Genomic DNA, 25617 nt, shown 5'->3' with positions numbered 1-25617 from the left:
TCGAAAGTAAAATGCTGCAGACCTGAAGGCAGGCACTCTACTTTGTGTGTTAGAAGATCTTCCTAAAAAGTCATAACAAAAATTATTTTCAGATACTCAGCCAGGGTGCATCTTTTATATCGTCGTTGCACTAAATAAAACCACAAAAACATTGGTACACAGCTTGATGGTGTCCTTCAACCTGACGATTCAAATTGGTAGCTTTTTCCAGTATTTAAAATATTTTTTTTACATGACAAAAACAGATGAAAAAAAGGATGAAGTGAATAGGTTCAGTTTCGTCCTGTGGCGTTACCTCAGAATGAACCCTCTGAACGTGAGAGTGCAGGTTGCCCTTCTGGGAGAAGGATGCTGGGCAGAACATGCACATGTGAGGTTTCTCTCCTGTGTGTTTCACCATGTGGGTCTGCAGCACCACCTTCTGGTTGAAAGCCTTGTTGCAATGGGTGCACTTGTAGGGTCTTTCACCTGAAAATCAGAAGACAATCTGTTCAGACAGTAAATAATTTCCATCCAGTATTATCATCTCTGATGCCAAAAGGAACAACGATGGCATAACTAGCATCTCTTTATGGGAGAAAAATCAGAGCTCGAGCCTCTGCAGAAATCCCAAAAGCAGCTCCCGACCTCATCGACTGACAGGCCGATATGGATTCCGAGCTTCAGCCGCCGCCGCTTATGGAGCCGAACCCATTAACACCTGGATGATGTGCGATCAACATGTGGATGAAAGCTGCTGCTGGCAGGATCATCCTCAACTCAGACAGATGAAGGACCCTTAGAGCAACTGAAGCAGCACATAAAAATTCTGCCCGCCCTGCTTTTTTGCATCGCAGATGAGCGAAAAGACATGCGCCATCTTTCACCCGTGGATAAGAAAAGTTGGCCAACTCTGAGATGTTTTGTCGGGGAGTAATATCATTGATGCCGGAGCAGGACTACTCCGTCGGATATTGCCCAGATTTGCATTAATGGGGACATAAAAGACTCCAATCAAGAAGACAAACTGCCACATCTCCTATTTGTGTCAGCGTCTTGCACCCCACACGGCAGAAGGTTGAGCTTATGTTGGGGGAGTTTTCAATTAAAGCAAGAAATCAGAAGCTAAAATACAACCTGGTTGATTGGACCACGCTCTAAAACATGCAGCTGGTTAAAGTGTATTAACACACCCTTTCAACTTGCTCTGAACCAACACACAATAGTGTATAACTCTGATTTAACCACCTATAATAAATGCCCTGCCATCAGGTAATTCAGCTCTTATCATTAAAACCACATACTCCATAATGCATTGCTGCAGCTACTTGTGGTTAAGGGATGGAGATTTACAAGCAGGGCTTGGGAGTGTTTCTCCATGAGCAGATAAACTGAGCAAACTGCACAAGGGATTCTGGCAGCACTTTGTTGACCTTGAGGTGTAAAAACATATGGAATGGTTTTGTAATCCGTTCACTTCAGACTCAGGCCTTGTTACGCACGCAGCCAGGTCTTTCTGAAAACCATTATATCTGCCACATTGTGTAAAAAAAATATAGTACACACTATAAAGTCTTCATCCACATGAACTCGTACAAATACACCACTAATGTTGTTTAAAACATGCCAAACCCATAGGGGGCAGTGTAGTGCAAAGATAAAACCAATGTCAGCCAATCAGAATCCATCAAAACAATCAAGACTTCCTGTTGGGAATTTAACATGGCGTCAGCAGGTTCATTTTGTCAGTCGGTTTAATTACTTTTAAATAACGTAATAGAATATAAAGTTGCTCAATTATAAGACAATGTCGTTTGGGAATTGTGTTAAAACACACATGTAGACAGATTGTAATGCATGGGAAAATCTGTTTTCTAATGTTGATACACTAACAAATGTGGGGCTTTCTCAAATCTTCAATTTGACCAGAGTTTTCATAAATAATTGTCTTTAGTAATAATAAACAGAGCTTTTAATGTGTATGAAAAGTCAAAACATGTAAAAAAAATGTTTGCCCAGATATCCGGTTACATTCAGACTAGTCCTTGGATGTCAAGATGGAGTTTATACAACAGCGTTTTAAAGCAGCCGTCTGTGGAGATCCCCACACGGTTTTCTCCCTTCATCCCTGAGATGTTGTTCCAAATCCGCCTCCAGCAATTGTTCTCGGTTACCACGGTGAACAAGGAGGCACACAGGAGCTGTCTCGCTGATGCACACTCCCAAGGCACTCTAAGAGTTTCCACTGCTCAGAACATTGAGTTAAACTGCTTAATTTGTTGTTGATTATACAACGCCCAGAGTGTCCTGAAGTCCAAGATTACTCTGGGCTCATTTATAGATTTATTTATACATTAACATATTTCCATGTGCATACTTGTTATTTTATTGATTTTATATTTAGGTCATACTTAAATGACTTATAACATCACACTTATGTATATATTTCTTTTTATACATTTTATATATTGTATTTGCTAATATTTAATACTTTAACAGAAAAGCTTGTCAAAAAAAAAAGCAATTTCCCCTTTGGGGATCAATAAAGTACATTTTATTCAACTGTAATAAAGTGAAATAAATCCTTCTTTCAATACAGAAAACACACTTGAAAACTCATCATTTCAGAGAAACACCATGTGTGGGTGAATGAATATACTCCTATTTTTCTGCAGCTTTTTTTTTTTTTTTCCTGAAAATGAATGATCAGAGATGTGTGAGCGCAGAGGTTTCTGCGTTTCTGTGCTTTCTCACTCACCCGTGTGTATTCGTATGTGCCTGACAAGCTGGCTGGGCTTTTTGAAGGCCTTTCCGCAGTGATGGCAGCTGTTTGTGAACCCGCTGCGATCGATGTTTTTCTTGTAGTTTCTGGAGCTAGAGGACAGCGCCCTTTGAAGGAAAAGCGTACAAAGATTTGTAGGTGGTTTTCGGTGGCATTCAGTTTGAAAAACCTTACGCGTCACTGACAAAGAAAACATTAACTTTGAATCAGTCATTAGTATTTTAAGTTCATTTAAAGCAAATCATGATTTGCTCTAATATTTTAAAAAAATTGGGTAAGCAGTGTCTTTTGCTTGGATTTAATTATTTACATGACTTGACATGCTAGATGCTAACACAAGCTAAAAAAAAATGGTTAAAATACAGTTTGTTTTTTTGTGAGGTACCTCGGTAGCCGGTTTAAATTCATTAGCACCATATCAGGCACTTTTTTAGACCCAGTTGTTGAGGGGAATCTGAGAATATCAACCCAGAATTGCTTTCCAAAAGAACACATACCTGTGGGGACTTTTCTTCTGTTTGCATTCACAGGGGCGATAAGAAGGCCGAACTAACGTAATAGCCAGTCCAACAATAGCTGTACAAGTCACAACGAATTGTATTTCCCTTGCCACACAAATGCTCAGCAAAGTCTAGAGTTCAGCGCCATCCAATTCTCTGCTTTACTGTCTCATTTCTAACAGCTAACAAGCAGAACTACTGCCAGAACTAATTTTAGTGCGGTTACTCTGCAAACATGTTGTTCTCGCTGGACGACAAACAGTGACTTGCAAAAGTATTCACACCCCTAAAACCATGATTGGTGAATGATGTTTTAACAAAACATCATTCACCAACACACTAGCACATATTTGTAAAGTTGAAGAAAGAAGAAACATGCTTTTAAAAACCGCATACAACTGACTGTACAACTGAAAAACGTGATTATTATCCTGTTTTTTAGAATTAAATGGAAGTTTTGGAAGGTTTTCAATTTTTTTTCCATGGAAAAAACTCCAAAAACCATTGAATTTCTATAACAGGTAAACACTCAAAGCACCAGGAAAATGTTTATAGGCTTTTGGAAATATTTTTCTACAAACATCTATGTCACAAGGAAGATAATTTACCCATCATCTTTTTATATTTTTGTATAAGATATACAAACTTTTGTGACTGTAATATGTCAAAAGCTCAAGGTGAATTACAAGTATCTATGGGCTCAGATGCCCTCCAGCTCTCAGGATGTTTACAGCTTATTCCAACATTAAAAAGAGCGAAGTAAATCACACATTAATGTGCCGCCATATTCAATAACTTGAATGACAGTGAGTCTCATTTGTGAGATTAGAAGTACCTTCGGAAGAGAACCTTTGAAACCGCATAAAACACTTTTCATAGGGCCCACTTACAAAATGTTTCATTGGTCTGATGTGATATTCTAGTCTTGAATGTCATGTTTTGATTAGCTATAGGCAGAGAACCATCGCTGAGCGATGAACAGAAATAAAGGCAATTAAAGAAATAAAACCAATTAATTTATATAATGTATCTCACTTGGTGAGTTGAGTTACTGAAATAAGTTATGTTTTCGGAAATATCTAAAATTAACGAATGCACCTGAACTCAGGAGAGAGACATTGGCAAGTGTTATTAAACTTGACAGATTGAAAGTAATGGAGTTTTAAATAGAGATGCACCAATCAGATATTGATATCTGTATCGGTCCCGAAGCTGAAACAAATTCTAGATCATGTATCAGTGAAAATGTGTCTGATTCAAAGGGGAAGATCTATTGAGTCTAATTCTATGCTTTTAGCTCTGAGCGCCGTCACGCTTTTTTTTATGTATTTTACGTTATATTTTGAATTCCTTATTGCACTTTCTGAACCATTTGAACGTTTGCTACAGTTTATCTTTGACCAAGGTAGTCAACCTATTTTCTTTTTCCGTTTATTTTTCTTTATTTTTTATTTTACATTGGCTTTTATACTCCTAATTGCACTGACTGAACAAATTAAAGTTGTGCAGTTTTTACATGTTTGACCAAGCTTGTGAAGCCATTGCTGTATTTAAGTGTACTAGTGTACTGTACTGGTCCAGAGACATCAAATACATTTGTATTTCACTACATTTAGTCTGTGTTTAAAAAAAGAATAAACATTTTAAGTCAATTCAGCTGTTTTTCTGTGTCGGATCGTACCGGTAAACCTCAGGTATCTGTATCGGTATCGGAAGTGAAAAAAGCAAACGGGTGCATCTGTAGTTTTAAACTCGCTTTAGTTTTGAACCCGGCTTACCTCATCTTGACGTGACTCTTTGTGTGCTCCCTCAGCTGCACAAACGTCTTGAACTCCTTGCTGCAGGTTTTGCAGGTGTACACCTTAATGCCCGAAAGCTCCTTCCGGTGCTCCTCCATGTGCAGCGAGAGCTGGCTCTGGAGGACGAACTCGTCGCCGCACTCCGAGCAGATGAGGTTCTGCAAAGAGCAGAGCAGAGTGCGGTGCAAGACTCAGAAACAATAGCCAGTAAAGTTTGCCGTTGAACGCAAACCGGAGGAGGTGAGCTCACCTCCTCTTTCTTGTGCAGCATGACATGGGATTTGAGGCCTGCGACGCGGGAGAACTTCTTGTTGCAGACAGGGCAGGTGAAGTCGGCCGTGTTGTGTGTGGACTTGTGCAACGTGAGGTTGAACTCCACGTTGAACGTCTGCGGGCACTGGTCGCAGCGGTTGGGCTGCGGAGAGGAGGGAGAGGTTGTAATGTGATAGCAATAACGCAAACCGATAGCAGACTCGACCGTTTTCCTTCCTGAATCAGTTCATGTTGCCTTAACAGGTGGAAGAGACAGAGTTGATAGAGTGAATGTGTCTAAAACAATAAAAAAAGTACAGTAATACTGAGCGGCAGCATTTTCAATGAGGTGAAAGTGGCACCAAAACTAATTTTCCTTTCTGTCTGTGGGGTCGGCTGACTTCATTTCTAAATCCAGTCAGTTAAACTGACTCCTGCGTCTCAGTCAGGGGGACAGACGGCGAGGCTGCCGCTCTTCAGCCTGGAGAGAATTCAAATGAAATGGAGTCCTTCCATTTGAAAAGGCAGTTAAGCACACATGCAGCAAAGCGGGAGAGTGGATTTTATTACTTTCTTTTTACATGAATAATAATCAGACAATCAAGCGGTTTTCCTGAGCCACTGAGAGCAGGACCTGATGTCAAGCATTCAGGAAAAGAATGAGGGCTGTTGCTGTTCATGTAAGGGATGTGGGGGCACAACTAAAAAAATTTATATTAGAATCTGTGTGTGTGTGTGAATTCATCTACAAATTTATTTTTAATTTTATAGGATTGTTTATTAGATTTTACATTTAAAATGAAGAAGATGACTCTGTCTGTTGTTCTACAAGCACAACATGATTCTCTGGGGTGGCCTACATTACTCAAGAGTGGCCCCATCATAACCCCCCTGGGGGCGCAACTGGATACAAGTACTTCAGCAAGCGAATGTATGATCAAATGCTAACTACAAAAGTCAAGGTGTAAAAATCCAAATTGAAATCAATCAATTTTCCAGTAAGAATTTATGGTGAATATTTACCAAAATAATCATACAGCACATTTAGAGCAAACGTAAAGAAGACATGTGGTTTTCCCACGGTAAGGCCGGTCCTATGCAGCGACCCGTAACTGAAAGCTCACACTTCATGAGATTACCTTATCGTTAAGCTCATGTTCACGGAGATGTTTCTGTAGCTTGCTCTCTTTGGTGAAGGTCTGGGAGCAGATGGTGCACTTCTTTTCCCGCGACCCATCACTGAAACCTGTAAGAGAAACAGAAACAGCGGGTCAAGAGGCTTTTTGAAGAACACATAAAGTTCTTGCATCTTGCATGAATCTATGCGGCAAAGACAGTGTGATTACTTGTTAAATAATTAACTAGATGCGTACTTTACCAAAGAGAAATACAACGTTTTGATCTGACCCTAGTTACTTCGAAAAGTTTGTGCCCATCTCGAGACTTCCTTTACTTCTCAAGAATGAAGAGAAGATCTTTATTGAGCAATTAACTACATTCTTTACTAGAAATGACTTGGGAATATACCAGTCTGGTTTTAGAGAAAACCTCAGCACAGGGACAGAAACAGCAAGTGTCTGCTGCGGGAAAAGTATCAAGCGTGTATCACTGGATTTGATCAAATTTATCTCAATAACTGGGCTGGCATTCCCAGAACATTTTTCATCTGATTTTACTCTGATTTTCAGGACAGACCTTTTAGTGTGGCCACAGAAAACTTTTAGTCATCCTCAATAAAGGTGATGTGTAAGGGGTGCCTCAGGAGCCCATCCTTGGACATCTCAGGTTTTTTCGATGGAAACCTCTAACAATTTATAAAATCATCTAACCTTTAAGAAAGTCTGTCAATTCAGTTTATCTTGCATTTCACACAGCAATGTCTGGTAAATTTTAGCTAAAAGAGAATGAGAGAAAGCTATGTTTTTTTCTCCTCTAGATTTATGTATTCCTCCTCACAACACACCTCTAAAATGATACAAAATGCATCAGCTAGACCTCTTACTTAAACTAAAAAAGATAGAAAACGTGGCACCCATTTTTGTGTAGATTTATTGACCACCACTGAATATCAAAATTGATTCTGCAATTCTTTGAAAGCCTGTTCTGGCATTGGTCAAAGCTTAGATTTGCCAACACCACACATTCATGTGCGTCAAGTCCTAGGGCCAAAGCTTTTCCGACAACTACAACACAAATAATAGCTAAAAACTAACCGTAAGCAATCTCGTTCAATTAGGCCAAAAATGATCTGTAACAGTCTGAAACAATCAGATTGGCATATCCTTTTTCAACTTTAAAAACAATCAGAAACATATAAAGTTGAAAGAAGGCTTTTTTTGTGCCTCCAAATGTTTCTTTTAGAATTTCAAGGGTTTTTTAAAAAAATCTTATTTCATTCATGTATTAAAATGTATCCTATTTTTGCATTTTAACTGAGTTGCTTTTAAACCACAAATTGCACTTTCTAACATTTTTAACATGCTATATGGAGTTGGGCTCAAAAATGTTAAGCAAATTTACATTTATACGATTTTGATTCAGCCAAAAATGGTTGGAAATGACAAAACATGTTAAAATACATTTTAACAAACACAGCATCTCAAACACCCCTCTAAATAAACAAAAGAAAAGCCTTTATTGGTGTTGCAGCATTTGCTTGTTGTGACAGACCCTTTTAGATGTCTTATCTAAAACTACTCAGTGCTATCACTAATCTTCAGTTCCTGACCCAAGCCAGGCTACTCAACAAGGTTTATATTTTCTTTCAGAGCATGTTGGCAAAATTAAAAGATTGCTTTAAATGTATAGGATGAATATTTTTTAGTTTAAGTGTGAATGAAGTTTATTACTATAGTTGTTCTTGCTCACAAAAACTGCACGAATAGCACTCCAAATTTTGCGTATCACTTTATTCAAATCATCTGTTTGTGTGGAACTCATTCAACTTGGTATCAGTTCATAACCGGGTGCAACACGCCCACTTTAGCTGCTTTCCGACACTTTTTTAACAGTAGGCTGGTCGAGCAAAGCGACTCCATCTTAATGTATTCACTAATGTGGGATGTATATTCGACTATATCTTTAAATTTTGCATCACCTCTCCAATATGTCATTTACATTGAAAAGCCGAACGTATCATAACAATGCATGTCGTCAGATATAACACTTAAATGACGACTAAACTAATGCAATTCTACATTTATGTTGTCACGTTGTGACAACTGAGGCTGATACAACTTTTTTGTAAGGAGCTGAATCCATGAGAGCCTGGAAAGCTTCACCACGGCGCTCTACAGCAACAAACTAACCAGGGCAAACAGTTTAGCGTGCTAACTGTAATGCTAATGGTGGCAAAGCGAGCTAGTTAGCAACATTAAGCTAACAACGAACTCCGTATAAACAAATATTACCTTTAAAAAGGCTAACTCTAACTAACAATACGCGGTACCACAGCTTGCTCCTCTCTTCGCGGACACCAATTTACACTGGAAGCCAATAAGAAGAGCCACCGAAACGTTATTAATATCATTCCGCCTCAATCACTCCTTCGCCGCACAAAGCAAAGCCCACACGCAATACTATATCCGGGGACTATATACACTACATTCAAGTGTTAATAAATAGGCTACGGAGATACTTGGCAAAATAATACCCGGCTTTTTGGATAGCCCATAATAAGTGCTATTTATTTCTTGCATTTTGGTACTTGTTACCTGTTTCGTCCTTTCTATCTAGGTTCAGTTTGCGAGGCCGGCCCCGCGGCATAGTTCCTGTGCTCAAGACGGTTGTGCTGTGAACGATTCGCTTCCAAAATGGCGATTCGGTCATCTGTAGACAGTAGCGACTCAATGAAGGCTCTCAAATACACGGAGTAGAGAGACATCTACCGTTTGTCTCAATGTACATGCAGCTTCAGAAATACGCTAAACTTTGTAGAGATGAGCATATAGTTATACTATAAATAAGTGTGCTTGTTGAAATATTTGGGAATGACGTTCAAATTTCAAATATGGTCTCATAGTGGGATGGGATCACTTCAAAGATCAGTCAAAAAAACGAAAGCTATCTTAAAGTCTTAGATATTTATAGGCTACTGAAAAGAAAATTCTGAAAAAAAAATTAACACGAACTTTATGTAAATACAAATGTTATTCAAAACTTTATTTCACGAAAGCATTTTTTTTATGTTCTACATCTTTTTGCTGAGGCACAATATCGTCTTAATTGTATGTTTAAAACTAAAAAAAAATTTTATTTGATTGGGAGAGACATGAGTTCTTTAACTGGGTTTTTATCGGCATGAGACTAACATTTTCTGATGTGTTTCAACTCACAAATACTATGAGGAGGGTGCCACAGTGATACATAATACATTATAGATATTTTTGTTGTAATACAATTAAATTGCAAAATAAATACATTATCTGAAAAAAGATCAACATAAAATATGTATATTTAAAAAAATATTTTTATTCAATTCTGTTTTCATCAAATTATGTGTACGATTGTTCATCTCTGTGTACTGTAGAACATAGGGTGAGGAAAAAGTGCCACAACGTAAAAAATAAATAAATTCTAAAAATAATATTTATATATGTCATAGTTAAACCTTGTGCGTGCAAGGACGTAGAGGACTGTGGCAAATGATACAAGTTTTACATGTGTGGGGTCGGTTGGATCCCATTTCCAACCGATTTTTAATAAATAAGTTTACTAAAAATATTTTTAATAGATTTATTGAAAAATAAATAAATGAGTGGTTATTTCCATGCCAATAACTGCTTCAGATAAATAACGTCACATTTAATTCCATTAATTAAAATGCAAACCCATTTGTAGCTCATAAATTAATACTATGTAAATAAATAAATATTTTTTTTATATTTTATTGTAAAATGTAACTTGTAAAATTTATGTACACATATAATCAGATGTGTACTGACACATCTGATTATATTGTGTCAGTACAATATAATCAGATGTTAAATTCTGAAATATAATAAAAGTAATAAGGAGTAGAGCATGTGTAGTGTTGCTAAATGACTTTGAAGAGTAGGTCTGATGGAAATTTTAACCTGTCATCAAATAAATTGTTTCAGAGACATATTTTAATAATAATAGATTCAGTGTATTATTTGTGTATTTCTGTCCAATTTAAAATAAATTATAGCAATTATGTATTATCTAATTTTAGACAAACTCCAATTGACTTTAAGACATCCATAATTGACTTCACTATCTTTTATCGCCAGCAGAGGGAGGCAGTGAGTTTTAAACGAGTTAGGTCATTTACTTGACAACAATCCTGCAAACGCCACTGAGACGACTTTGCTTGTGATATAGGATTTTCCTGCTGCTCACGAATCCTGTTCTCTGAGGTGCTGTGGCTGGTTTATGTCAGGCAGCAGGGAACATGAACAAGGGTGTGCTGCTGGTGATTTTGCCAGTGGTTAACAAGGTTCCTCTAGTGTTGTGTTGTGTGCTTGTAAAGCATTCATGGGCAGAACAATCCATGCAAACTCCACATAGAAAATCCCAAGGGTGTGTGCCACACATATTGTTGTTCCAAGGCTACAGTGCAAACTGAACTCCACATTCAGACACCTGAGAGCAAACGAAAAGGCATGCAGGAAAATACATCACACAGTTGCTTACAGTGCTTCTCAAAAGTATTCACACCTTTGAGGGTTTTTTTCTTCAACATTTTGCCACAACATAATCACGATCCTCAACATATTTTTGTGCATACCTTTGAAGTGGAGGGAAAATACAAAGTTTTAAATCTATATTACAAATCCAAATCTGAAAAGGGTCAATGGTTTTTAGAATTGGCTTTGTTGTGGCTATTATCCATTCACTTATCCATCGTCTATGCCTGCTTATCTGCTCATGATCACCAACGGAGCTGCTGGCTATCTCCAGTGGTCACTTTGAAAGTGGTAAGGTACAATCTGGATAATTCACCAGAGGCCAGTCTACCATAAAGGTTTTGGACTGTGGAAAGAAGCCAGAATAGCTGACAGCAACCTGCAAATGCACAAGTTGATTATGCAAACAGCAGCAAAACATACCAACAACTGCACCACTTGCCAGCCTATCTCACTATGGTTTTTTCCTTTGTAAAACAGCTCGAGCAGACTGACTACATCTCTAAATATTGATTTTCAAACCTTGTCACTCATTCTCATTTGAATTTAGTTCTAGGCTTTGACTCTGCTAGTCAATCAAACATATAAGGTCCACCGTAGCTCAGTCTGTATAGTTGGGTTGGTTGTTCTGCTGGAAGTGGAATCCCCACCTCGGTCTTAACTCTCTTGATGTTGACGGAGAAATAATAGATTTCAAAGCTTCAGAGGTTCTACAAATCTGGTTTTTGAAGTGAGGCTTGCTTAATCCCTTCTTGGATTTTAGCAATATGCTTAAGAAGCAGCCAATCAGAGATGAGCCTATATTGCAAGAGCAGATAAAAAAAAAAATGCTTAGCCACACAATAATGTAACTTGAGCCTGCTATCATGGCCATAAATAGATGCCCATCTGTTGTGTGGATGTGGATGTTGCGGGACATAAATCACATTGTTAGAGCCTGATTGTCTCAGCAACATTTTCCTCTGAGATAAGACCCAACAGGTGACTCTCGCCTGTGTTTTTCTTCATTTTCCAAACAGGTAAAGTCAGCTGCTTCACTCTTCGTGAATAGGTAAACCAGCCGGAGAGCACGCTCATTTTGGGAGCACATCTGTTCCTCTGGCTGGGCCACAGGTTATTCAAACGCGCCCCTCCACGCCTGTGCGCGCCCACCGATCTGCCCGTACCAAAACAAAAGGAATGGACATCCCTCTGACCTTGTGGGGACTTCTCACACCCCTCTTTGCTCCCTTTCCCTTTTCTTTTGGCACTGTGGTGTTCTTTTCTTCCCTCTGCACCGCAGTCAAGAGGAGGGAGATCAATCATTGCAATTGTCATGAGCTCTGGGAGTGGGGCCGGCAGGAACTGGAGATGTGTTGATGTCTCACGTTGGGAAAAACACGCAGAGAGAGAGGAAAAAGCAAGCGAGCGAGATGTTGCTCCCCGTCCCTCTGCTCGTCTTGTCATTCATGTTAACGAGCGTCACCAGCTGGCCCTGACATCAGTGATACCGGTCGGGTCTTTTCCACAAGGCCGGTGCTAGACATGAGTCAGACTTAGAAATGGGGTGCTTGCTTGCAACACTTTGCAGATGAGGTGTCCTGTGAAAAAGGCCAACACAATTAAAGATTTATCATCTGATTTCGTACCTCGGTGACATTAGACTGTTCAAGGAAACATTACCTGTCTGAAAGATCACCTTACTCTTTTTTTTTTCAGATTTGTCGACACTAATGTAATCATTTTCTAAAATCCAGACCAAGTATTCTATGATTGAAACCTGATATTTTCATAAGTTGCAATTAAAAAAGGATGCATAATCTTTTTATATGTCACATTACATCAGACTAAACTGTTCGTTTGGTCTGTATCAAAAGTAGTTCTTTTTTCCAAATGCTGTGATATTGAGAGAGGAAATCCTTTATTAGCTTCTTCAGTCTTTGAAGATTACATAAACTTTGCCTTTAAACCATTTGAGAAAGACCAGATGGTGATATTATAGCTTTGTAAGCTTCTGGTTAAATTACAACATTTGTTAATGAAATTTTAGAAAGTTTTTCTGTTATTGTTATTGGCAAAGGTTTGTAGTGGTTGGATGTATCATGGTTAGAAGACTTATTCTGAGGAATTGGAAAAGTCCCCACAAGCCTCAGACAAAAAGAATGAATGAAACTCATGACAGAGACTCCCTCATTTGGTTTGGTGATTGTAAACAACATCCAGGTCAAAACGAATTAAAAATGGGGTTGATTCATGTAATTTATTAAATAATAAGATGGATAATTTCTTTTTTGGGGGGGAGTAGTGTCACTGTTTTGTTTTGTTGGTTTTTTTGACAATGTATCTATGTTTGGGGTCTGCTTTTGTTTGACTGAAAAGATGGAAATTTATTTTTAAAAAATAAATTTTTATTGCAGCTCTTATTGAGTCTATGTGAACATTAAATTGTTTTGTTTGAGTTTGCTGTTTTACATTTACAAGGTAAATAGAGGATCTGTGGGTGAATCTAGAGGCAGCACCTCAAACCCAGTGCTGGCTTGTTTGAGATCAAGGAACAATCAGAAGAAATCAGGCAAGACATCAGAAAAGCAACTGAGGAACAGAGTCTGGCTCATTCTTGGGTCTTCCTGATAACTAAACAGACTACCTTCACTTATTCAAATGGGAATGCAAGCATAAACATGATAACAATCTTTGGTTCAAAATGTGCGTCTCAATCCCAGAATAAAACCAGACTACCATCTAAAGATGGTGGCTTCCGATGCGTTTTCACACGAACATGGCGTAACATGATCCTCAAACTACTTCCTGTGGTCTACTTCATGGTTTGCACTAGCAGTAACATTCGGTTGTAGCTCATGTGACTTGAGTGATGTTTTAAAAAAAAGTGTTTCTATTGCAGTTTTATGAAATAAATCAATTTCCATATGGCTAGTCAACCACCTCACCCCTAACGGCAAAACCTGTTTTGGGAAAAACAAGTTTTTTTTCCGAAATTGGCATGCTTCCATTAATCAAATTTACTTTCAACATGTCAAACTGCACAATTAAATGGTCAATGAAAGCGCAACTAGTGAAACTAGTTACCCTGAATTAACCTGTAATACAAGGTAAGTCTATGGGAAAATCCCATCACTTCAAAAGTAACATAAAAAGCCAGAATACAGTTTGCAAGTGGACAGACGGTGGTAATTTTGGGAGACATGTCCAATGGTCTGATGAAACTGAAAGTGAAGTGAACGACCACAATGACCATCATGGAGGAAAAATGGGGGGAGTTTCAAAGTCTGATCACAACATCCCATCTGTGAAGGTTGGATCAAGAACATCATGTGGAAATATTGCTTTGGCACAAATGGATCTTCCAAATTAATATTGAGCTTAAACGTAGAGTGAAGGAGTCACTCTACGCTTGGCTTACAGACAAAAAAATCAGTGTTTCGGAGTAGCCACCTCAAAGGCTTGATCTCTGTTCAATAGAGAGTTTGTGAGTAGAGCTGAAAAGTTGTAGGTGAGCAAGGCGACCTACATGAACTTGACTCAGTCCATGTAGGTACTTCTGAATTCAGAAGTCATGTACGTCAGTTATGTACTTCTGAATGGACCAAAATTCCAACGAACTGTAGCGAAAACCATGCGGTACAAGACCCAACACATTTGACTTAAATCATACAGTGTAAAAGGGAATTCCACCAAAATTCTAGAAAACTTCTTCAATTGTGGGAAAAAATGTGTCATTATTCTAAAACTTAGCAAATTCAAATAACTTAGGAAATCCTATCTGACCTAAAACAGGAAAAGGGTTTAGCGTAATTTAATGTCAGACAGAGAGAAAACATAAACGCAGTTCTTCTCTGCATGCATCGTATGTAAATATTTATTCCAGAATGTGGCTGAGTGGTCCTCGGTGATGGATGAGACGGGAGCGGACAGGCCTTGACGTGACCCTCGGAGCGACCTTGTTCAATAACATTTCACATTCTGCCAGCATTTCTCCTCCCAGGTGTGGCCCGGTGTCCCCCCACCCCGTGCTGTCAGGGAGCGCTGTCGGGATCCATGAAGCTGATCATTCTTCGGCATCATGGTAACGCCATCTGACAGCCGTGGTCACCATGACGATTCTCCCTAGTGGCCCTGCTCACAGGGGACCGAGAAGGCAAGGCTCATCACTCAGTGTATGCTACCAAGATGACACGATTCTGAGCCTCATTGGTGGAGAATTTATGTTGAATACAGTGATAAATGTGCAAGAATTTACATATGGATGAGGCATTTGGAAAAAGATGTGCCTTTTATCTGATGTTTGGCAAATAAACATTTCAGTGGTATGCCGACGTATACAACGCCAAGTGCCTTGTGGCTTGATTACTGATATGGGAGACCTAAAGACTTCCAAACCCTAAAAAAATACAACTAACCTGTTTCTGCTATCCTCCATGCTTAGCTTGTAGATTATCTTGACTGCAGATTATAACATTTACCACATGGATCCTCCACCCATCGACACCACACACCACTGATTTTCACAGCCCCTGTGAGAAACTTTGATTTTTACCTTAGTTTGTGTTCAGTTGATTTAAATTCAAGAACTCTTATTCATGGTGTGTCTCCCTACTTATTTAGTGGCCTCTGAGCCACAAAAAGACACTTGCAGAAGTAGACATGCCATTAAGTCTTTTTCACATTATGTCAGAAAACCAAGAACTTTGCTGCATTTCATTGGGATTTTTACGCATCCACAACATAAAGTCTCTCATCCAGTTTGACTACTTAATTGGATGGAGAGCAATTTTCAGATCTTTACCAAAGGTTGTGGTGGTGTCTTTGTAAAAAATTGTTAAAAAAAAATTTAAAAACCCACGATTTCTTATCCACTTGACTGATAGTCTCTATTTTCCACTGGTCTGTCACATAACTTCCCAACGTGATACAGAGCTTCATTCCTGTCGATTGACAAAATGTGGAAAAGTTCAAGCGGTGTGGATCCTTATGCATATTTTTCAATGAGTGCAGAAGAGGTTGCGATTAGTGTGATTACTACACTGTGTGCACTGTTATTAAGTATGTGAGCGTAACATCTTTCTGCAAATTTTCCAACTCCAGGCTGAAGGCTTATGGGATTGAAGGGTATCAGATGTTGTGTATTTGTGTAACAACATAGAGTGTGGCTTAAGAAGATCAGCACCAGCTATCAGTTGCACTTTGAATGTCTGGAAAACAACAGTCAGCGAGATTCAAATGTTTGGCGCATAAAGAAACAAACAAATGCTTAGCGTCCCCCGGTGGAAGCAGCGAGGTACGTTTTTTGTTTCGTTGTTTACATCGCAAGCCTATGTTTTGGATTTTAATGTTTGTATGCGTTTTATTTTTCACGGTGACTGTGATGACTATGGTGATCATTATGATCTGCATCAAAGAGAAAACAAAAAAACTGAAAATCACCCGTCGGGGCTGCGCTGAATGAATCAAGAACTGGGAGGCTGATGCAAAGATATTGGCTCATGATCACACGAGCAATATACGTTTTTTTGCAAATAGTCTGCAAGAGGCGTCTTTGAAAAAAGCTACCAGGTACCATTTCTGCTTCAGTGCTGCAATAATGTAGAACTGTAACATGCCTGGAGTGCCCAGAAGTACAAGCAGTTCAGCACTCGGAGACATGCTCAAGGTGCAGAAGGCTGAAACCCAATTATTGTGCACAGAGACAATTGGGAAGCCAAATCACTTTTACCTTTTTACACATTTTTGGGGAAGAGTTTTAGTAATATTTTGGACCAACTGAGACCTCTATACCCGTTAATAAATCCTCATACAATTCACCTAATAATTGTGCGCCGTAAGTAGAGTGACTTCTGTTTGCGTACCTGCAACTATTGCCTTGTGCAAGCTTGGGGGTGTATTATATCAGCTTCAGAGGAGAACTGGAGAAAGTAGATGCACCTGCTTATCTGCATCCCACATGATGCAGTAAAGATGGTGAAAGAGTGATGGCTCCAGAGGAGGAGGGGGTGGGGGGCTTCAGTATAACAAACAAACAAACAAAAAAAAAACAGTAATAACACTAAAAAGGATGCACGCAAGAGCACACACAAAAAAAAACTAAACTACTTTAAAATAAAGCTCAGTTCTTATGTGAGGTTTGAAAGATGAAATAGCATTGCAGGAGTGTTTTGTAATCAATAATGCATGGCTGTCCATCTTTGGAAGAGAGAAAAGCCCCCTCCAAACAGACCAGAGGCATCAGACACTTTACATTTCAAGCTGAAGGTCAGCGGTGCGGCTCGGACGTCCCCATCGTCTTTTAATTGTGCCTCTTTCTTACATGACCTGCACTGCGATGAGTCTGGTCAGGAAGAAATCTAAAAATCATTTGAAAGACTGCCGTGAAATGAAAGAAACGGCTGAAGAATAGTTGGAGAGTTACAACAATACAATGATACACACACACACACACACACACACACACACACACACACACACACACACACACACACACACACGACGCAACCAAAGAAATACTCCCTGGATACCAGAAGGTATTATAAACACAGCAAACATGAAGATAAAATATATTTGCATTTAGTGGGAGGTAGGGGTGGGAGGCTTAGCCTGCAAGTCATTTTCAATTATCCATCACATAATAAATAATTACAACAGAATACATTATGACTAGCCTATATTCTCATAAGACACACCATATGTGGTGCTTCAGTTCACATAATAAACTTTTATACTGTGGCTTTACTTGAACTTATTATATTCCGGTTAAGCATGCAAAGGATTTGAGCATTCAGGAACATCTGAAAAGCATGAAACCCGTTTTGACGCATTGACATATCATACATTAAAAAATTGTCATTTGTGTTGCCTGTAATTATACTGCACTCCCGCACAACAGCAGAGAGAGACAGAGGAGTGTTAATGGCGTAAACGTGGCGCTTCGGTTGTCAGTTGTATTACCCTCCAGCTTGCTTTGCGTTTTATTTTCCCCTTCAGCTGATGGAGATGTCTCGGACTCCAGCTGTGCGTTACAGATTTTCACACAGCATATGATAACTAGTGGGAGTAATTTTTAAAAATATTCTTGGTTTACTTAATATTTGCTTGTACGACAAAGTATTAGATAAAATTACGAGAATAAAGTCATGATGATACAAGAATAAACTCGTACAAGAATAAAGTCGTAGTATTAAGAGAATAAAGTCATCATATTATGACTTTATTGTCATAATATTTTGAATTTATACTTGTAAAGACATAATTTGTCAGGGCACTTAAAAATTGTTGCTCTATTAATCTCCTTTGACTCATCCCTATTCTCCCATATGAATAGCACTAATTATTGAAGAGAGACTCTTTCAAAATATCAGCAATAGTTCCTACAAAGCAGCAGTCATATCACTGGTGGTTTGTTGAAAGGTTTCCCAGACGGTGGTATTCGAAAGCGTTGATTATATTTGGGCGCCAGATGTCCTGAGTGGATTTAGAAGGTAATCCCTTTGAATTATTATTATTTTTTTTTTTTACCTTCGCTTTAAGCGCACAGCATTCACTGCACTTCTTTTAATTTGTAGCGGAAACGTAGCTAAACCGTTATTAGCTACATTTCCGCTACAAATGAGCTCAAAACTATGTAGGCATTCCGCAAATATTAAAAAAAGACTATTTAGTAATTGCGTAGCTTTTATTACATAAGTCACGCAATGTGAATAAGCTTGTTCACATGATGAGTCATTAAAAAACATCCTCTTACCTCTTCCTGTCATCTTCTTCGTCTTTTCCCGCCAGTAGTAACATCTGGCTGTTGATCACATGACTCATGTGATGCAAAAAAAAAAAAAAAAAGTGTTCCCATCGTAGTTTTGGCGAAATACACTTATCACGAGACAGCCAAAAAAACCACCTCATCTTAACGCAAAAACTTATTTTAAAAAAGCATTTTTTTTTCAAATTTACCATGTTTCCATTTTTGTAATTACAATCTGGAATGATCAGTGGAAACACTGGAAACACATCTATTGTCACTCCGGATTAAATCCCATATTAAACAGTTGGGAGCAAAAGAGTTTTACCAAGTGTATTGTATTGTATATTATAACTTTACCTCTTAAAAGTTTTTGTAATTTTTTCATCAACTATCACCTCTGAGCTCTTACTCAACCACCCTTTTAAAAGCCAAAAATACTTTTAGATTCTCCCCTGTAGCTCTTCCTTCTTAGCGAGTGCATCAGGACACACTTCATTGGCTAATTGTGATTCTTCTAAGATCCAAGATCCAAGGGTTTTACCTCACTCTGTGCAGACGTGATCAGGCAGATTTAAACAGCAAGGAGTTTCGTCCCATGTGACTTGAGTTGTCTTAAACTACTAATAGAGCTATTAGTGTCAATAACTTCAATGAGGCTCATTACACGACGCAGGAAAGGCATGATCTGTGTCAAGTTCTTGACATCGGGATGTTGAATAATTCTGACAAGCACTGTGATTTCCTGTCTTCAGAGTTCATGTAGACAAAAAAAAAAAAAAAACAGAATCCCATCCCCCAGTTCCTGTGCAGTAAAAGCATTTCAGTTACATTTGCCTATGCGGACACACGTGGCCACCTGTATGAACACAACCGACGTTATGACTCTGCAAAAGTCAGAGCGCTCCGTGGAAAGAACATAAGGATGTTCGGCTTCCCACAGCACCAAACCCAGGGCCCCGTGACAGCCCGCATCAATTAGACGCCATTAAAGGCTGGTCCCAGAACAGCCTCGGAGGCTACCTAATGTCTTCCCCTTCCCTCCGCGTGGCGCTAACAAAATCCATCTTCTCCCTCACACGCCAAAACCTAATTACAGGTAGAGATGCTCTGTGCGAGATGAAAAGCAGGGAGACGCTTTGATGGATGGCGAGCTCCTGCAAAACAGAGCAAACAGATAATTAACATGACAATGGGGACGAGGCAGGGGTCTCGCACAAAGACACAAGTGCGGCGGAGAGCTGCGGAGCAGAGGTGCGCTCGTGTGCATTTGCGCGTGTTGCGTTTCGACAATAAGAGCCGAGAGAAAGGGAGCTGCGAACTTTGATGTGCTCGCGAAATGCTCCTGCGACGTGTGCCGCGGGGAAGTGGAATTGATAACAGTCTTCCACAGCGCTCCAGGGAGTGACCAGACGCTTAATGGAGGTGTTGAAACCCCGTGCACGGTTAAATTATTTATTCCTTGACAAAGTATACCTCATTAATTTTTCATCGAGGGATATTTGCGAGTGAATCATGAAGATATGAGGTGGGGGGGTTGGGGGGGGGATCCATTGAAATTGTCAGGTGCGACGTGAAAAGAGCTCTCCTTCCTCTTCGAGCAGTCGTGCAGCTCAATCGTCTTACTCGTGTCTGTTTTCATTCTGCTCTCATTGACATTGTCACACAGCGCAAACACAAAAACTATTGATATCCTGTGTAAAAAAAAAAAAAAGAAAAGAAAAATGTAACATGAAGGCTGAGATAACACTAAAAAGGTGATGTGAAAGCGACTTCACACTCCAGTGGCAAATGAGAATAAGGCGCACACCTCATAAGCAATAGATGTGCTGGGGGAGTTGCAAACAGCGGCACTACAACATGAATCCTCTGTGGAGAGGGTGTTAAACTTTTGTCAGGGTTTCTATATTAGGGTGGCAACAATTGCTAAGCAGCAGCACATTTGTTGGGTAAGACGAGGCCTCTTGTTATTTCAGAATTTGCTTGAGATCCACTTGAAAGTTAAAGGATGTACCCACTCATTTGTAGTTTATGACAGACGTGTCTTTACGTCTGTGACAAGATTTGCCACTAGCTAGTATCACAATAGCTGTCTGGTCTGTGGGCCGACGGTCAGATAGCCAAGGACTGTTGACAGCTGGCATTGTTCTCAAACCGCAAGATATGCTCTAATCATATGTTGCGAATTGATTAAATTTGTCAAGGATTGTTGCCCCTCTGTTGGTTACAAAGAAACAGGGCTTGTGTGTGTAATGTAAGTATGCACATGACAGAACCACTTTTGTTTTCTTAGCACTATACTTGTAGAAACGCAACAATGGTGTTGGTTCTGGGATAACTTTTAAAACTGGTGTACAGTGTTATAGCTTGTGGCTTTAACAAGCCAAACGGTGACATTTTATGTCAAGGCCAGCCAATCTTAGACTTAGTTTCAAACTCAGACTTAAGAACACTTCACCTTAAATCTGAACGCAACATCCCCATGTACTTGGCATCATGATGCGTTTATTCAGCAGGGACAGGAAGTTAGTCAGAGTTGATGTGAAGATGGATGAAGCTAATGAAAGGACAATCTTGGAAAAAAAAGGCAGAAGCTGTAGAAGACTTGAGACTTGGGAGGAGGCTCACCTTCCATCAGTACCACCAAATGGCCCAAAGTCCAGACCTAAATCCAATTGACTATTTTGGTGAGACTTAAAAATGAAAACATAGAGACACTCGTTGCCCTTTCTGACTGATCTTTGATGATTTTGCTTTTAAAAGGTGTTTTTTTTTTTCTTTCAGATGTACAAAGCTGATATTTCCTTCCTCCCTCTTGTGGCGAAATGTTTTTTCTTCAAAGTATTATGGTACTTGGGGTTTCTGTCAACGATGTCCTCCTTTCACCTGATCAGTTTAAGGGAACGGTCATGTATTAGTAAGTTTGTAATTTTCTTTCCATGTTCGAATGACCAGTTGAACAACACTGCATGATCTATTGTATTGAGTTTAGGTAAAAATTAAAAAAAAAGTATTGAGTTGTATTGAGTTTAGGTAAAAATGCTAAAACTCATGTATCCTCTTTTACAATTATACTCCAGTTTGTGTTTGTCCATCGCTTGAAATCCCTCTGCAGCACATTGAGAATTATGGTTGTAAATGAAATGTAGAAAATTATGAACAGATTGGAAATACCATGGAAATTACACGTCATCCAACCAGTAGACGTACAGTTTAAGTTACGATGGCTGGAGGCCAACAGTCAACATGTTGACACAGATTTGGAATGCTTATTCTGCAATGTTGCCCGGTAGGTTCCTGATTCCTGCATTTATACTGATCTTTTATAGTGTGACTTAAGATGGTCAGAAGAACTGAGAGAGTGGCGTCAACACTTAGATTTAAAATGTAGAGTGCAAAAAAAAACACTGGATGTCACTGTAGTTATGACTAGGCTGCTTTCAGAAACTTGCCTGGTAAGAAACCTCTGTCTTTCCAGGAAACACCAAGATGTGGTGAAGGTGCCGTGTCAAAAACAAGCAGAACAAAGGATTAATCATGTTCTCCCCACAGGTTAGAAAACCAGTAGGATTAGCTGCTTGTGGTTTGTGACAGGGTTGGACACTATGAGCAACACACCCAGTCAACATGTTTACAGTTAGCACAGTACTTACATGCGCCTTTGATCCTTTCACTTATAACATTTTTTTTATTAATAATTAGTTGATTACTGCAATTTGGACGACTTTTCGTGTCATTGGACAGTAGCCAATATACATATAATCATAGAGGTAAATTTATTGTGGTGCATCTTTTCAAGGAAAACAGTCCAACAACGGTAAATTTTCATTTTGTCCATGTTCTCACCTTAGTCTGACTTTATATTGTATACATTTTTTTTTTTTAAATTTGGAAATAAGTCAGCTATCAAAAACAGAAAAATTACCCGACTCTTGCAAACATTTATCATCGAAAGTATCTTTTTCATGATCTTTTAGATGGGGGTATTTTTTTGTACATAAAGTATTAATAAAAATAATAATACGTGTAAATCTATTCTGTACACACAATTCCTTGTTTTAGAATATGACTTTTATATTGGATTTATTTGTTTACTTTGCAGAGATACTGTAAGTAATCCAGTGATCTGTTTAAACGTAGTTTGATTTCTATTTTGCAACTGTCCTCTCACTGACCCATTTCCAGTCTTCTGATCCAGGTTATGTTCCTCCTTCCTCACCACTTGTGTGAAAGAGCCGATCTGTTGTCCTGCCGTACACGCATTACAATTTAGACAGAGCTTAAGTTGTGAAAATGACCGTTGTGACAATCGGAACCACTTGCAGAACATCAGCTTGGATCGCGTTCAGAAACAGCCACACACACACACACACACACACACACACACACACACACACACACACACAAAAAGCTGTAAACCCCGTGCTTGATGGCCCATCACATGATTGAAACACACAGTAATTCTCAGTCTATGCTTGAAATGTTCCTGTGGGATTAGCGTTGTGGGACAAGACTCCTTTGTTTTTTTGTGGGGGTTTTTTTTTTGGATTCCGGCGTTTTTCGTTCTCTCCGCACACCAATCATTTCGCAACTACAAAAACTGCTTTCTGTTCAGGAACTAGCCACAGCAAATGCAATCAGGCAAACGGCGCTGACCTGCCTCCATTATTTTCCCTACGCATATTTCATTACTCTCCGCAAACAAAGATAAGGTTCATGCACACATTTTTGTTTTTGTTTTACTACAGTAAATAATTCCGCCGCATTTCCAAGCCCCTAACAGTTTTAGGCCACAATGGCTCTGAGCTATATGTCTGGACAGCACAATGCTGTTGTGTGTCAGAGCCGTGGGTGTGAATGAGACCCACGAATGCTTTCGGCAGGGACGCTCTGAAACTTCCAATGCACATTTGTCATGCTTTTAAGTGATTTACAAATGAGAGGCATGAGGGCTTTGTGAGGGAGAGTTTTTTTTCTTTCAGAGAGGAGCTTTGTGTGTCAGCCTGCCTACTCACAGCATATAGATGGAGTTGGAAATTGTGTTTGCGTGTCATCAGCGGTCATTAGACCGAGAGACACACAGCAGAGCTGTGGCGGTGATGAAGGAGGAGAGGAAAAGGGAGATGATGAGGGAGATGACAAATGTTTTCTTGAGAGTTTCCCTTATTATTCACCGGATCAGGTTGGGGAGTGTGGCGTTGGTGAAAAAAATAATAATAACGATTGTAGAACAACAGAGGAAAGCAAGAGCTTTTATTTAAAACAGACGAGCAACAATTATTTCTGGTGCCGTTAAAGTAGCGATGTTGATCATTACATTTATCTGTAGCGTAATTAGCTTGCCATAAGTTGATTTTCATACATAGATGTCAGGGCTGGATTTATGAGGATCTGGGCCCCCGGGCATGAGCCAGTTTTGGTGCCCTTCCCCCACAAATTTCTTCTATACATGCAAATGACCACATGATGGGTGTGTGCATGTTCTTTTCACCCAGAAGTCGCATTTTCCAAGTTCACCAGTCAGAAAACAAAAACAACATCCCTTGAAATCTGAGCGGGAAAGTCCGAGCTTACCGAGCAGCCGTGAGTTTCATTTCAAATATAAGCATTATATTTGTGAATGTGTTCTTCTTGTGTTGACATGCATAACATGTAGAAAATATGCTACATTTTGTTTTGTGTATGTAATATGTGCTGCTAATTATAGTTAGCACCAAGGCAAATGACAAATCCGACTGTTTACAGACTTGCAACTATAACGTCCTCAACCAACGAGTAACCTTATTACTAGCTCTAACTTCAGAGGCAAATCGACCACAGCAATGGAAACACAATTTAAGCTTGTAAGACTGTCCTTGTTGTTTTGAAAACAAACTTTTTGTATTTATTGTTCCAAAAATGTTTTGTATGAGTGAGAGATGATTTCTAGAAAAAAAAGAGTAAAAAATGTTGTAACGACATGTTAGTCGCTGAAATACACCAAAAACAATAAGAAAATGATTAGATAGATGGAAAACAGCTGTGAGAAAAACAAAAAATTCAAGAATCCACAAAAAATTTAAAAGCAACTTAAAAAAAGAAAGGCAACTTAAGAAAAGAAAGAAAGTCGTACAGTTCAGGCTAATCCTTGTACACAATTTTTGCTAAAGATTTACAATCTAAAGACTTCTAAAGAAAAGATGTAATAAAATAAAAACAGAAACACTGGAACACTAGTTTTGAAATCGTACTTTTCATTGATTCTTTTGATATTGATTTAAATACTGTAGGTATGAATGTGACGGATCTGTGAAATTTAAAGGAAACTAGCTGTTTTTTAATTATTATTTATTACATTCACGTTACCTTAATTCCCCTGAAACCACACCCACTCTTTCCCATGTACAAACCCAGACACACACACATTGACAGTCATACCACAACCATGCAATAATACTGTATCTCTGGTGTGCTGACTTTATTTTTTTTCTCACCACTCTGACTCATTTCTTATAGTTCAGCGTTCAGGGGCGGCTTGTTCGAGCCAGGCAGCCCTTGAACAAAGATGAGAGGGAAGAAAGAAAAAAAAGATAGAGGAAGAGGGAGGAGGGACAATGTAAAAACTACCCATCCCCCCTCTGTGTTTAAAAAAAAAAAGAGTATGCTTTGCCATTATTTCCTCTCTCACTTTCCTACATGGTCCGTCCTATTTTCTCAACTTCCACTCTCCTCGTGCAAATCTTTGAGCTAATGCAAGAAACACGGCATTTTTTTTATGTCACTGTGGCTTTAGTGAAGTTGTTGACAAGTTCCCCGCAGCTGGCAACAGGTTTCTCACCAAAAACAGGCTGTGTGCCATGTAGAAAGACGACGTTTTGATGAGATCCGTCTCAAATGCGCTCCACGTTTAATCCTCTCGCGGCTGACGTGAGGGAGCGTCGGATGTGTTGGACGT

The 25617-nt window shown here is 39.1% G+C and overlaps 1 protein-coding gene across 1 annotated transcript in view; it reads right to left on the bottom strand.

The window, feature by feature from the left end:
- The window catches only part of znf236 (zinc finger protein 236), a 55044-nt gene extending 45628 nt beyond the window's left edge, over positions 1 to 9416 (bottom strand). The window contains exons 1-6 of the mRNA XM_088013568.1: positions 9026 to 9416; positions 6452 to 6558; positions 5311 to 5475; positions 5040 to 5218; positions 2738 to 2868; positions 296 to 468 (exon numbers count right to left, since the gene is read on the bottom strand). Of these exons, the coding sequence (XP_087869694.1) occupies positions 296 to 468; positions 2738 to 2868; positions 5040 to 5218; positions 5311 to 5475; positions 6452 to 6558; positions 9026 to 9140 (870 nt within the window). The 5' untranslated portion in view covers positions 9141 to 9416. The remainder of the gene's footprint in view (positions 1 to 295; positions 469 to 2737; positions 2869 to 5039; positions 5219 to 5310; positions 5476 to 6451; positions 6559 to 9025) is intronic.
- Between the last annotated feature and the right edge of the window lie 16201 nt (positions 9417 to 25617).

This window comes from Poecilia mexicana, unplaced genomic scaffold, assembly GCF_051168715.1.
Source record: "Poecilia mexicana isolate PSO_F unplaced genomic scaffold, ASM5116871v1 scaffold_16, whole genome shotgun sequence".
Taxonomy (NCBI): Eukaryota; Metazoa; Chordata; class Actinopteri; order Cyprinodontiformes; family Poeciliidae; genus Poecilia; species Poecilia mexicana.
Note: the sequence above shows the minus strand (reverse complement) of the source record. Positions and strands in the feature narration are given on the sequence as shown.